The 14,528-nt window shown below is 40.2% G+C and overlaps 1 protein-coding gene across 4 annotated transcripts in view; it reads right to left on the reverse strand.

Moving 5' to 3' along the window:
• The window catches only part of col5a3a (collagen, type V, alpha 3a), a 94,778-nt gene that overhangs the window by 63,194 nt on the left and 17,056 nt on the right, over positions 1–14,528 (reverse strand). For 2 of the 4 annotated variants that reach the window (XM_058050246.2, XM_058050241.2), the window contains exon 1: positions 4,827–5,092. The exons of the other annotated variants lie outside the window; for them this stretch is intronic. In XM_058050246.2, the coding sequence (XP_057906229.2) occupies positions 4,827–4,902 (76 nt within the window). In that variant the 5' untranslated portion in view covers positions 4,903–5,092. Of the gene's footprint in view, positions 1–4,826; positions 5,093–14,528 lie in introns of those variants that run through there. 4 annotated transcript variants of the gene reach the window in all.

Here is a 14,528-nt window from a genome sequence, read left to right on the forward strand (position 1 = left end):
CATGCAACTAAAGCACATAGGTTCCCCGCTACTGTCATGTGTATGCATGACAATTCAACCCAAGCGTCATACATCATAACACTTCATGGCAGCTCATAAGCGTCAAACCATCCATCACGGATATATCGCTTCATCTACAGTCTACTGACATTTGGGACGTGATGATTCCTAGGTGTTCAGAATGCTTTGGAAGACATGATGGAATACCTGGAATATAGATATCTTCAACATTTTTACACAACAATTAGCAGCACAGTCGTTTTGCTAGGCACGCTTTTTAAACAAATAAACATTTTACAAATATGTGCTTGTCAGTCTCTGAATATAGTAATCCCTCGTTTATCGCAGTGCATCGTCATTGTCTGCACCTTTGTACTCGTATTACCCAATATAGTACACAAAATCAATGTAAATAAGCCGTTTAAGACATAAATAATCATGCTTGTGTGTGGTACTATAAATGTGTTTGCTAGGGGGACCTGAGTGAGGGGTGGACAGGAAGTGACGGTGAGGGTTCAGAATTGAGTTTCAGCAAGTTTCAACGTATGAGTATAGAAATAACACAGCTGCAGTCACCTTTACATTCATATTACCCGATATAGTACACAAAATAAATGTAAATAAGCCATTTAAGACATAAATAATCATACTTGTGTTTGTTACTATAAATGCGTTTGCGAGGGGACCTGAGTGAGGGGTGAACAGGAAGTGACGGTGGGGGTTCAGAATTGAGTTTCAGCAAGTTTCAAGCAAGTATATAGAAATCCCTCGTTTATCGCAGTGCATCGTCAATATATATATATATGAGCATAGGAATAAAACAGCTGCAGTCACCTTTGTACTCGTATTACCCAATATAGTACACAAAATAAATGTAAATAAGCCATTTAAGGCATAAATAATCATGGTTGTGTATGTTACTATAAATGTGTTTGCGAGGGGACCTGAGTGAGGGGTGGACAGGAAGTGACGGTGGGGGTTCAGAATTGAGTTTCAGCAAGTTTCAACGTATGAGTATAGAAATAACACACCTGCAGTCGCCTTTATACTCGTATTACCCAATATAGTACACAAAATAAATGTAAATAAGCCATTTAAGACATAAATAATCATGCTTGTGTGTGTTACTATAAATGTGTTTGCAAGGGGACCTGAGTGAGGGGTGGACAGGAAGTGACGGTGGGGGTTCAGAATTGAGTTTCAGCAAGTTTCAAAATATGAGTATAGAAATAACACAGCTGCAGTCACCTATACACTTTTATTACCCAATATAGTACACCTTATTACATACACCTATAGTACACCTTATTATATAGGTTTATTTATCATATAGGTTTACAACCCCGCCTCTTGCCCAAAGACAGCTGGGATAGGTTCCAGCAACCCCTGTGACCCTTGTGAGGATAAGCGGCAGAAAGTGAATGAATGAATGTAAAATATTAGAGATATTCTAATCATTTTCAACTCACATGGCATTAATGCTGGCTCACTATATGGCAAGTTCCCTAATGATCCGTCGCAAAGTGTTAAAAGTACTGTCATTAATATGCAATGTGTTTCTAATTGCCATTGTTGTAAAGTGTTACAGAATGCGTAATTCAGCTCTTTTAGTGCATGGCATGAGATAGTGCAGGTGCACCTAATGTATAAAAAAGCCTTCCTCAGGAGGGAGACATCATTAACACTAAACATCAAATCCAAAGTGCGCTGGCAGGTTGACAGGAAGATGAAACAGGAGCCATATTAGGGGAGACTTAATGGGGAAAAGTCACTCTGCAGCGACCTGCATGGAGCAACTTTCCTCAGAATTTTTTTTTGGGGGGGATCGGCGATCATAAAGTGAAATCAGATGACATGTACTTAAAAAGCCTTTTCGCAAGATGATGATGATGATGTCTTCTCATTTTAATGCTGCAGGAGATGTCTCCAGCTTGTCCAACAGAGACAGCTGCTTGGAGCATCCAGCGTTCACAGACGCAGCCCGAGGGGGCGGGGAGTGGGAAAAAAAAGACATCCAGATGTACTGTCGTCCACAACGAGTTAAAGTCTTCACGTTAACGACTGCAGAGAGACTTCCATTTAACATGTAACATCTTGATCTGTGGCTTACTTTGTTTTCTACCTTCCGTGGCGAGTCACTATTTGGTAATGGTTTGATTTCATTTGAACATGCATCAGACTACAATTGAATGCATCACATAATCAGTTCACAGTTCCACATGTCCAAAAGGAGTAGGAAGAAGCAAAGCTTATTAAATCTTACCCCTCCATCTGGTATTTTGACAATCAGTAACTGTTACATTTGTTCACTTCCTGCTTTCCTAATATAGTTTATTCATTCATTCATTTTCTACCGCATTTTCTTTCCTCACGAGGGTCGGGGGTGCTGGAGCCTATCCCAGCTGTCTTTGGGCGAGAGGCGGGGTACACCCTGGACTGGTCGGCAGCCAATCACAGGGCACATATAGACAAACAACCATTCACACTCACATTCATACCTATGGACAATTTGGAGTGGCCAATTAACCTAGCATGTTTTTGGAATGTGGGAGGAAACCGGAATTAATTTAATTTAATTTAATTTAATTTAATTTAATTTAATTTAATTTAATTTAATTTAATTTAATTTAATTTAATTTAATTTAATTTAATTTAATTTAATTTAAGTCACATACCGAAGTACAAGGTGATATGACCATCCAATGACATAATGGGTACCATAGTAAGTGTCAATATAGTGATATGTATAGCACATCATGACTGGTTCAAGACTCTTCATCCTTGTATTTAGCAAACTGCAAGCATCAACTGCTTGTATTGTTTCTTGAATTGGCTCATCGTTGTGCATTGTTTGAGGGTCTTACTCAATCCATTCCATAGTTCGATTCCACATACTGAAATGCTATGGCTTTTTAACATAGTCCTAGCATATAATAATTGTTTCAGATTTGCATCAAACATTCGCCTTTTTGGCATGCGGCGGCAGGCAACGGAGACAACGACGAAACACTAAATAAAAAACAAGTGCACTCGTTCAAATGAGAAAGTCATCAGACTAAACGCAGTACAGACACGTACACCTGCACGCCGCTGAGAGCGCGTTATCAGTCAGCGCCACCTTAAATCCTTGCAGTCAGCTTCACTTCACAGGCCCTCATAAGGGAGCAGCTGTGAATGTGATTACAACACTTGGCTCCACTTCCTGTGTCTATCACATTATTATTTCAGTTGCTGGATTCAAGCAAGGTCTCCCAGTGATGACAAAATTAAAACAGTATATCTTCTCAAGGGATAATACTATAGTAATGAAACCCTGGGTTTGTAGACAGCATGTATAGCAGTATAGATGTACTATGCATTGAAATGAATCAATACACAGCCATTATTGTCTAAACAGCTGGCAACACAAGTCACAAGATAACTGTCTTGACTACAGTCAAACGTGGTGGTGGTAGTGTCATGGTCGGGTACTGCACAAGTACCGCCAACAATGGGAGGGGATTGCGGTTCATTAAAGAGAAACATGAATTTCAAGGCACATATAGACAAACAACCATTCACACTCACATTCATACCTATGGACAATTTGGAGTCGCCAATTAACCTAGCATGTTTTTGGAATGTGGGAGGAAACCGGAGTACCTGGAGAAAACCCACGCATGCACAGGGAGAACATGCAAACTCCACACAGAGATGGCCGAGGGTGGAATCGAACTCGAACTGGAATGATAACTGATGAACTAAACCCTGATGTTTGTAACTCCCTAAAATAAATAAAGCAAATAAAGTAAAATAATAATTGTTAAAATGCACATGTTATGTTTTTTTTTGCCAAATTAACCATTTCCTAGCATAAAAATGGCTAAATAAACTAAAATACAAATATAAGGCGTTCAGATTCAAATGCTTTAAAAAGATGATGTTGTTCATTATCTCAAAACAGGCACAATAATAATAATACCAATAATAGTTTTTCAAATAATAATAACATGTGCTACTGTTGTGGCAGTAATCCACTCCAAGCTCAAACCCCAGACTCCACTTCCTGTCCCTCACACATTTATAGCAACACACACAAGCATCTTAAATGGCATATTTTCTCAGACTATACTGAGTAAGACAAGCGTAAGGGTGACTATAGGGGTGTTATTTCATGTCTAGAAGGCTCTAATAATGTTAATAACTGTATTTAGAAGGTCGTAAACAGGTTTTCTATGTTTTCTATATTGATTTATAAATAATGAAGATTACTTTGCACACATTCAGGGGGGTCTTGAACTAATCGTGATAAACAAGGGATTATTCACTCCAAAAGTAGCAGGAAAAGACACACACCTTTGCAAGTAATTGGAACCAGAAGACACAATTGTGTCATTAATGAGGCTACTGTAAAACATGGCAATTAATGCCAAGTGTTCCAAAATAAAGCACATTTATAGACAACGCCAGTGTGTGAGCACTAAACTTTTCCATGCCAGGAATGTTAATCTACTCCCTTTAAGTCAGTGTTCGACTCTTTCTCAAGCCAACGTGAAAGTATTTCATGGTAAAGCGCCGCTGCTCGCATGCACACGCAAATGTGACGTCATACATTTGCACACCCTGATGCATTATTAAACCGGTATGATTAAGTTAAGAAAGGGAAATGTCCTGCACGGAAAAATTAATATAAACATATGACAGAGCTGAATCAACTTGTAAAAGTTTGAATTTTTTTTTTTTACTGCACATACAAGTAAAGGATCGTCATTTACAAAATACACAACATTTGTTGATATTTCTACTATTTTTGTATTCCAGAAGAACATTTTTAAGATTTACTTTACCTGCTTGAGTAGTGATGAAGTGCAGTACAAAAAAACCCACTAACGGTATTCTCCGCCTCCTTAAAGAGCGCTCCATCTTCCCAAATTATGGGAATCTCACCCCTCCTCTTCAACCACAACTGCAAAAGTTCCACAAGTGTCAGGAACTAAGCAGCCATGCATGTGTAGTCGAAGTTAGAATGATTGACAAATATAAAAGGTTCCTCCACTGGCTCTTGCAGAGGTTTTTTTTTGTGTTGTGTTGTCTCCTCTAAAGAGAGCTTCTCATTCAGTTTCTCCTCCTCGCCATCACTCCCTCCTCCTCTTCTTCACCCCTCCCATAAGGTGGGTGTGTAGAGAAGCGGTCCAAACTCCAAAGGAAGACCCTTTTTTGACTGGATAATTTGTTAGGTCTCACTCACTTTTAGGGATGGTCATTATCTCCACAGGTGATGTATGGATCACCTTTGCTAATCCGCTCTGCTATTTCGACCACTTAAAAGCATCATATTTGCGCTATAATTTGAAAGAATAGCATTAATTCCACAGATGCCGGGACGTCAGCTGCCAAAAGTGAACAATATACTGCATTGTCGTAGCTTGTAATCATCACTGATAAAAAATTGAGCCTCATATTCAACTCTTAGCTGACTTATTCGGGGTTTCATCGGGATCTCAGTACAGCTTCTGCATGCGGGTTGACCTCTGTGAGCGATGCTGCTGCAGGCTGAATCCACTCAACTTAAAGGTCAGACCATTTGGTGCATTGGTGGGCAGGCAACAGCTGGCTGAAAGCATTAGCTGAAACAATGCGGTTGTTAGGTATTTGAACACATCCTACCACGTTAAGATGAGCGCTCAGCCCCAATGAGACTATTGCCTCGATTTGTACTTCAAATAAATTGGAAGTGGAAAAGTGGAATTGAACCCTGGTCTCCTATAGCTGTGAGGTCTGCGTGCTAACCACTCGTCCGCCGTGCAGCCCACACACAGAACACATGATGGACTTAAATGACACTAATTGAAAAAAAAAGGTAAATGCTCAAGGGTACTGTAGCGACCTGGCAGTTATGTGTGGTTTTAAACAGTTTTGTGATATAGACACATATAGACAAACAACCATTCACACTCACATTCATACCTATGGACAATTTGGAGTCACCAATTACTTCATTCATTCATTCATTTTCTACCGCTTATCCTCACGAGGGTCGCGGGGGTTGCTGGAGCCTATCCCAGCTGTCTTCGGGCAAGTGGCGGTGTACACCCTGGACTGGTCGCCAGCCAATCACAGGGCACATATAGACAAACAACCATTCACACTAACATTCATACCTATGGACAATTTGGAGTCGTCAATTACTTCAAATACATATTATTTTTAATCATATTATGACATTTTGTAAAGTGTTGGCCATGATGGACAGATATAACGCGACAATATAATACAACAGATTATGATATGATAGATTCAAAATGTTATATTGTACAATGCATGCAATTCACTGAATATGCTACAGTATGATAGCAATAGAGATTAGGCTATCCCCGCCCACAGAGTAATGGTATTATTTCATTTGAACATGCATCATATTACAATTGAATGCATCACATATTCAGTTCACAGTTCCACATGTCCAAAAGGAGTAGGAAGAAGCAAAGCTTATTAAATCCTACCCCTCCATCTGGTACTTTTACAATCAGTAACTGTTACATTTGTTCACTTCCTGCTTTCCTAATATAGAGTAACCACCAAGCACGCGTTTTGACCCCTGAATACGCCCGTATGCCTCAATGCTCTGCAGGCACGTAACCCGTAAGCTCCAGACAGGAGCACAGTACCCAAAACCTGACTGGAGGGACCAGACTTGCCTCACCTTGCAGGGTTCCATGACAAGTGTGCAGACATGGAGCGACAGGGATTAATGTGGCTCAAAATCTGCCTGTGCTACCTCGAAATCCATCACAGAGGTATGCTGGAGCCTATCCCAGCTGACTGTGGGTGAGAGGCGGGGTATACCCTGGACTGGTCGCCAGCCAAACAATTATTCACACTCATATTCATACCTATGGACAATTTGTCATCAATTAACCTAGCATGTGGGAGGAAACCATACAGAGATGCCAAGCGAAAAATCAAACCCAGATCTACCCATTCTCCTGACTGTGTGGCCTACATGTTAACCACCCGTCCACTGTGCGGCTACCTCAAAATTAAGGCAGCCACTCTCCCATCAACAAACAAGTTCCGTTTCAACAACACTTAAGACACAGAACACATTCATTCATTCATTTTCTACTGCTTTTTTCTCACAAAGGTCGCAGGAATGCTGGAGCCTATCCCAGCTGTCTTCCAGCAAGAGGCAGTGTACACCCTGGACTGGTCCCCAGCCAATCACAGGGCACGTATAGACAAACAACCATTCACACTCACATTCATACCTATGGACAATTTGGAGTCGCCAATTAACCTAGCATGTTTTTGGAATGTGGGAGGAAACTGGAATACCCGGAGAAAACCCACGCATGCACGGGGAGAACATGCAAATTCAGAGAATCGATCCCAGGTCTGTGTGGCTAACATGCAAACCATCGTGCGTCTATTCCACAACATAAACATTCATTCATTCATTCATTTTGTACCGCTTATCCTCACAAGAGTTGGGGGGGGGGGGGGTGCTGTAGCCTATCCCAGCTGTCTTCAAGCAAGAGGCGGTGTACACCCTGGAGTGGTCGCCTATCCCAGCTGTCTTGGGGCGAGAGGCGGGGTACACCCTGGACTGGTGGCCAGCCAATCACAGGGCACATATAGACAAACAACCATTCACACTCACATTCATACCTATGGACAATTTGGAGTCGCCAATTAACCTAGCATGTTTTTGGAATGTGGGAGGAAACCGGAGTACCTGGAGAAAACCCACAGGGAGAACAGGGTGGAATTGAACCCTGGTCTCCTATAGCTGTGAGGTCTGCGTGCTAACCACCCGCCGTGCAACCCACACACAGAACACATGATGGACTTAAATGACACTAATTAAAAAAAAAGGTAAATGCTCAAGGGTACTGTAGCGACCTGGCAGTTATGTGTGGTGTTAAAGAGTTTTGTGATTTCTGACTGCCTGTGAACGTTACAGTCCTGATTGTATGTTTGTGGATGCAAGACAAGAACGGCCCAGTTCAGAGACAACAGTGGAGTTTGCCGATGTTATGACACCGTATACCAGGGACCAACTGTATACGGAAGCACAGTTTTGAGAGAAACATCCATCTTTGAGGACACATTGAGGTTGACCCGATGTGTAAACGGAACCTTCCCGTCTCCAAACTCAGCTTCGCTATCCTGAGCGAGTAGGAGCCATGCAGCGCATTCCTTGCAGCTTTTAGCAGATAGTTACTAAGAGTCCAGTGGATATTCTGAGCCACGGGTGAGAAATACTTGTGCTGTGTACATTACTCCGACTTGGTGCGGGTGGGGGGGCTAATTTATTTGACAAGCCCACAACAAATGTAAAGCAATGGAGCTATTCATCCATTCTTTTGGCAGCAGCCTGTCACCTTTCATAAATCAAAACTATTGTTGATATAATGCAGCGGAACCTGTAAGGTCCAACACAATCTATTTGGGGTTTTCCACTATAATAAATAATGAAAATGATCCGTTTCGAGGTCAAAGTGTTACCATCATAAAACCCCCATTAACTGTACAGGTGATTTTTAAAGTTAACAACATTGTAAGGGTAAAAAGAAATAAAAATACTAATAAATTAGATAAATATAATAAAAAACAGTTTTTTTTTCATGGAGCACAGAATTCCTGGCAGCACCCCTGTTATTTTAACAACGCATTACAACATTTGCACTGTAAAATATGATTAACCTGACAGAATGGGGGGTTGTTTGTTCATCATTAATAAGCAGAGATTATAGTTTTTTGACAGACAAGTCTTGAGCAACATTCATTCATTTTCTACCGCTTATCCTCACAAGGGTCGCGGGGGTGCTGGAGCCTATTCCAGCTGTCTTCGGGGCGAGAGGCGGGGTACACCCTGGACTGGTGGCCAGCCAATCACAGGGCACATATAGACAAACAACCATTCACACTCACATTCATACCTATGGACAATTTGGAGTCGCCAATTAACCTAGCATGTTTTTGGAATGTGGGAGGAAACCGGAGTACCTGGAAAAAACCCACACATGCACGAGGAGAACATGCAAACTCCATACAGAGATGGCCGAGGGCGGAATTGAACTCGGGTCTCCGAGCTGTGAGGCCTGCGTGCTAACCACTCCTCCGCTGTGCAGCCCATCTTGCGCAACATTCATTCATTCATTTTCTACCGCTAAACCTCACGAGGGTCGCGGGGGGTGCTGGAGCCTATCGCAGCTAGACAAACAACCATTCACACTCCCATTCATACATATGGACAGTTTGGAGTCGCCACCTTGCATGTTTTTGGAATGTGGGATGAAACCGGAGTACCCAGGTAGAACATGCAAACTCCACACAGAGATGGCCGAGGGCGGAATTGAACTCGGGTCTCCTAGCTGTGAGGCCTGCGTGCTAACCGCTCGGTCCCCGTGCAGCTCAGCACAATTCATTCATTCATTTTCTACCGCTTTTCCTCAAGAGGGTCACTCGTGGGGGGTGCTGGAGCCTATCCCAGCTGTCTTCGGGGCAAGAAGCGGGGTACACCCTGGACTGGTGGCCAGCCAATCACAGGGCACGTATAGACAAACAACCATTCACACTCACATTCATACTTATGGATATTTTGGAGTCGCCAATTAACCTAGCATGTTTTTGGAATGTGGGATGAAACCAGAGTACCCGGGGAGAACATGCAAACTCCACACAGAGATGGCCGGGGGCGGATTTGAACTCGGGTCTCCAAGCCGTGAGGCCTGCATGCTAGCCACTCATCCACCGTGCAGCCCTGGAGTGGTCAACATCATTTTAATAGATGATACTCTTGTGTGTGATACTATTTGAGGTTATTTTGATGATGACTCATCTCTCTCCCTTTGAAGGTTATTTTGTGCTTGTGTCAAAGATGGCTGACATTCATTTCATCACTAAGTGAATTGAAGTCATTGCTCCCTCTTTAGGAGCTTGCGCTGTTTAACTGGACTTCAATGATTCTCGTTGAGTGGTGCGTTGGAGAGTAGGAGACCTTTGATTGACCTTTACGCTGAGCTTCCCACCCAGATCAGCAGAACATGCCGGAACAGGCAAACAGCCAGGGAAAATATGCACGCAAGAGTTCCAATGTGAAAGCTTGGAAAATTTGATTTAAGAGGAAAGACACACTGTCATCCTAACACAGTCTATTTAAATCATCCCTTCCTCCCGGGATTATATATTAGATGATAAAAAATATGGTGATGTTTACAGTTAATCAACTATTACATAGTTGCGCCACTGAGCCGTCATAAAGAAGACTGGGATAGCAGTAACTCATGTTTTCTTGGAGAATGCAGCTAAGAAAAAAGCCAAGTTAACACAAATGTTGTACTGCTGCAGCAAAGGGAAATGCCAGTATGGTGATAATTTGAATGATCAGACATGAAAGCTAAGTGACGTCTGAGGAGCATGTCTGTTAAATGAAGCAGTCAAACAAACTAACTAAATAAACTCAAGCTCGCCCTCCAGCAACCCGCCTCTAAGCACAAACTCTTTCAAACAATGCATCCTCTGGGGATACATCCATGCATTTTGCTTACTTAACATAAAATTCCGTCACTTCGGTATGTGACAAAAATAAATAAAACTACAAAAAAAAACATTTATTCAAAATTTGTTTTTTGAATTATTACAAGCTAACTGGGGTGGACGCCATCGTATGTTTATTATTATATTTGTGTTTTGTAGAAGTGTATTTCTAAACATGTATTGTGCCTGTCCCAAGTAGTTTAATAAGGTAGCCAAAATATTGCAAGCGGCTCTTTTGACAATTACGGTAATAAACATATTGATAGCTGTAACTCCCTCTGACCGTGTTAACGACATTATTTAAAATTTAAATAATTTGGAATAATAATAATAATAATTGGAATCTATGCAGGTGTACCTAATGATGTGTTTGATGCTTAATGCATGATGTCACTGATTGTACATCACAATAATATGTTTGTTACTGTTATGTTACATTTTTTAATTAAAAAATAAAATATATTATTGTTTTTTAAATTTAATTAATTTACTTTTTTTCATTAATTATTTTTTTATTATTTTTTTTACCTATGGACAATAAAAAAAAATAATTAAACATTTTTTTTATTGTCCATAGGTTAATTTTTTTTTAAACCCATGGACAATTAAAAAAATATATTTTTTTAAATTAACAAAAATAATTAAATTTTTTTTTAAATTGTTTTAATTGTCCAAAAAAAATTAAACCAATGGACAATTAAAAAATAATTAAACATTTTTTTTAATTGTCCATAGGTTAAAAAAAATTACCTATGGATAATTAAAAAAAATAATTAAAATTTTTTTTAATTGTCCATAGGTTAAAATAATTAATTCAAATTTTTTTTCAATTAAATTAAATTATATTAGGAAAGCAGGAAGTGAACAAATGTAAGAGTTACTGATTGTAAAAGTACCAGATGGAGGGGTAGGATTGCAATGGCCAAAAGTCGTTTCTTGGGTTAGATGATATTTTTGCTAGGGTTCTTTTATTGGATCTCATCAGACTGAGCCTAAAATCTTGTGCATTTTTGTTCTTCTATTATCTAAAATCTTATTTTAATTTTCTCTGCTGCAGCTGTAGCTACAGTCCCCCCCCCACACACACACTTTTCCAGCTCCTTGCTTTCTCCTGTCAATCTACAACACCCCCCCTCCTCACCCCCAGCTACGCTTCCATTCTCATCAAGTTTGCATTCCACACCTCCACTGCAGACGGCACACAAAAGAGCAGAAAGCGCCAGCGATGACCTGTGGCAAACATTCCAGTCCTTTCTACGCTCTTTCACACGAGCATCATCCTTCTTCCAGCCGTACTGTCACTTGTCTAAAAACTTACAGCACACAGATGCCACCCACGCCGTTTGTACTGTGTTTTGGACTCTTGGTTAAACAGCAAAAAGAATCATTCTGACATAAAATAAAATAAAATGAAATACCCGTACATAAGCAGATGGGAGTGTACCATTTTTGGTTGAATCGGCGTGAACGGTTTCATCATGACCTTTAAATTGATTAAACACATACCTGTACACCTGTACAAAATTCATCTTATTTAATAGTAGTAATAATAATAATAATAATAATAATAGAAATTCAATTGATTCTCCGTTAGCATCCACCCCAGTTAGCTTGTTTTCAGTTGATTTGGAAGATTTCTTCCTAAATTTTGCCGTCTCGGATTCCCGGTAGCATACAATATGGCGCGTGTATTGTCGTTTTAATACACTGCGTGAGTACAACTGTGTTCTTAATGTATTTTTATGACAAAACATCCCCGTTAGCAGCTTGCTAATACATGGAAACAGGAATCAGAAGTCAATGCCGTCGCCCAGCTATGATGTCATCAGCAGTTAACTGTAGTTCTTTGCTAACAAACACAGTTACACCACCAGTTAATTTTTTTTATAAAAAAAGCATGTTTTTGTAGTTTTACAATTATAATTTTACATGCATGAAATAATTCCTAAATGATGAATGAAAGGGATTATGAACATTTATGAACATGCTTTTACCTTCACTGAAGGTGTGATGACGTGTTGACAAAAACACAATATGGCAGAAAGTTCAACACGGACACCACCTTTGTGTTTTGCCATGAGTTATTTCCTTAATTCAGTCGTGTTTCTCACCTTATTTATCAAAATGCTGGAACTTTCAGCTTTCTTTGTCTCCGTTTTGTGTTATTTTACAGCCATGATCAAAGACTTAAAGGTTAAAAACATGTTTTTGTAAAGAATCACATATTTTAAATGTTTATTTATCCTTTTCATTCATCATTTATATATATTTATATGCATTTGGAATTGTTTTCTACATGTCAAACTATGTTAAAACTGACAGATTTACATTATTTCTTATGGGAAAATTTATTTGGTTAAAGTATGCTTTGGTTAGAGTCTGACCTTTCTGGAACAGATTAATGACACTAACCAAGGTTCCATTGTACAAAATAATAAATATGATTTGATAGAAATTTGCAGGCAATATTGCATCATATCACCATTGCATTCATATCTATGGCTTGACAGTTTTGTGGAGATTTTTTTGTGTATTTTTTTTCCTAATTATGCTAACAAACCAGTGACGATCAATACAACCCTTCTGGCCTCCGGCCCCTGGTGGTGGTAATTATTTTGGAGTCATAAAAAGACACTAACTGGCTGGCTGGAAGTCAATTGGAGGGCAGGAAGACGTTCCAAGATCCTCTGCACGTGTCTCCTCAGTAAGTTGACAGGAAATTGACAATAAATCCGTAACAAAGGCTTGTGATGGGATGGGGTGAGGTGGGGTGTGCGTGGGATCAGCTGCTATGGAGAGAAAATCTTTCTGACCTTTTAGAAGAAGAAGTTAGGGCTTATTTGGGGCCCTGAGTATAGATGAAGTATATGCTCAGAGGTGTCTGTGCTGAAAGCCTGTTGAAAAGTTAGATGTTATAGGTCGGGAAGTAACAAAAAGTGAAGGGATGGCAGAGATGCAATGTTTACATTGGAAAAACATGTATGGACTTGCATTATCTCCTCCTCTTTGTCTCGCCTCTCAGTCTTACTGCATCAGACTTTAGAAATTCCAAAGCGGTGGCTTTTGGGGAATCTCAAACGTGGCCTCATGTCCATCAACACCTTTCCACTTTCTCCTCTGTGAAGGCACAAGAATGTTAGAACATCCCTAATCTTCTGCCTTATTTTAAATAAACCTTGTTGAGAAGTGGGCTTAACGATATATTATTTTATTATTGTTAGTAGTAGTATTCAGCTAGCAAGTTGGGTGTATGTCATATTAGCTACTGTCACATATTTTCAAGTGCCTCATGCTCATAATAATTGATTAATTAATCATTTAAGATTTTAGTTGATTGCGTGGAATTTATTAACGTTGAAGCATTCATTTATTCATTTTCTACCGCTTTTCCACATGAATGTGAATGGTTGTTTGTCTATATGTGCCCTGTGATTGGCTGGTCCAGGGTGTACCCCGCCTCTCGCCCGAAGACAGCTGGGATAGGCTCCAGCACCCCCAAGACCCTAATGAGGAAAAGCGGTAGAAAATGAATGAATGAAAACTTGTTTAAGCAGGCTGCACGGCGGACGAGTGGTTAGCACACAGGCCTCACAGCAAGGAGACCTGAGTTCAATTCCACCTTCGGCCATCTCTGTGTGGAGTTCCACTTCAAATTGTCCATAGGTATGAATGTGAGTGTGAATGGTTGTTTGTCTATATTATGTGCCCTGTGATTGGCTGGCGACCAGTCCCCGCCTCTCGCCCAAAAACAGCTGGGATAGGCTCCAGCACCCCCCGCAACGTTGAAGCAAATTAGGCAAAATGTGGTCTCAACTAGTTGGCTGTGTAATTCGTATCAAGTTGTTACACTGGCATTAAAACAGGAGTTCAGAACATTCAGAGAGCGATATAACAAAAACTCATCACATTTAATTGAGAGCTACTTTTACTGATAATTCAAGTCAATTAAGGAAATGTTAATTGTCATCCCTATATTGTTTACAGCCACTAGGGGGCATATTTTTTGC

The sequence above is a fragment of the Doryrhamphus excisus genome, linkage group LG16, assembly GCF_037039965.1.
Source record: "Doryrhamphus excisus strain RoL-2023G ecotype Guam linkage group LG16, RoL_Dexc_Guam_v1.1, whole genome shotgun sequence".
Taxonomy (NCBI): Eukaryota; Metazoa; Chordata; class Actinopteri; order Syngnathiformes; family Syngnathidae; genus Doryrhamphus; species Doryrhamphus excisus.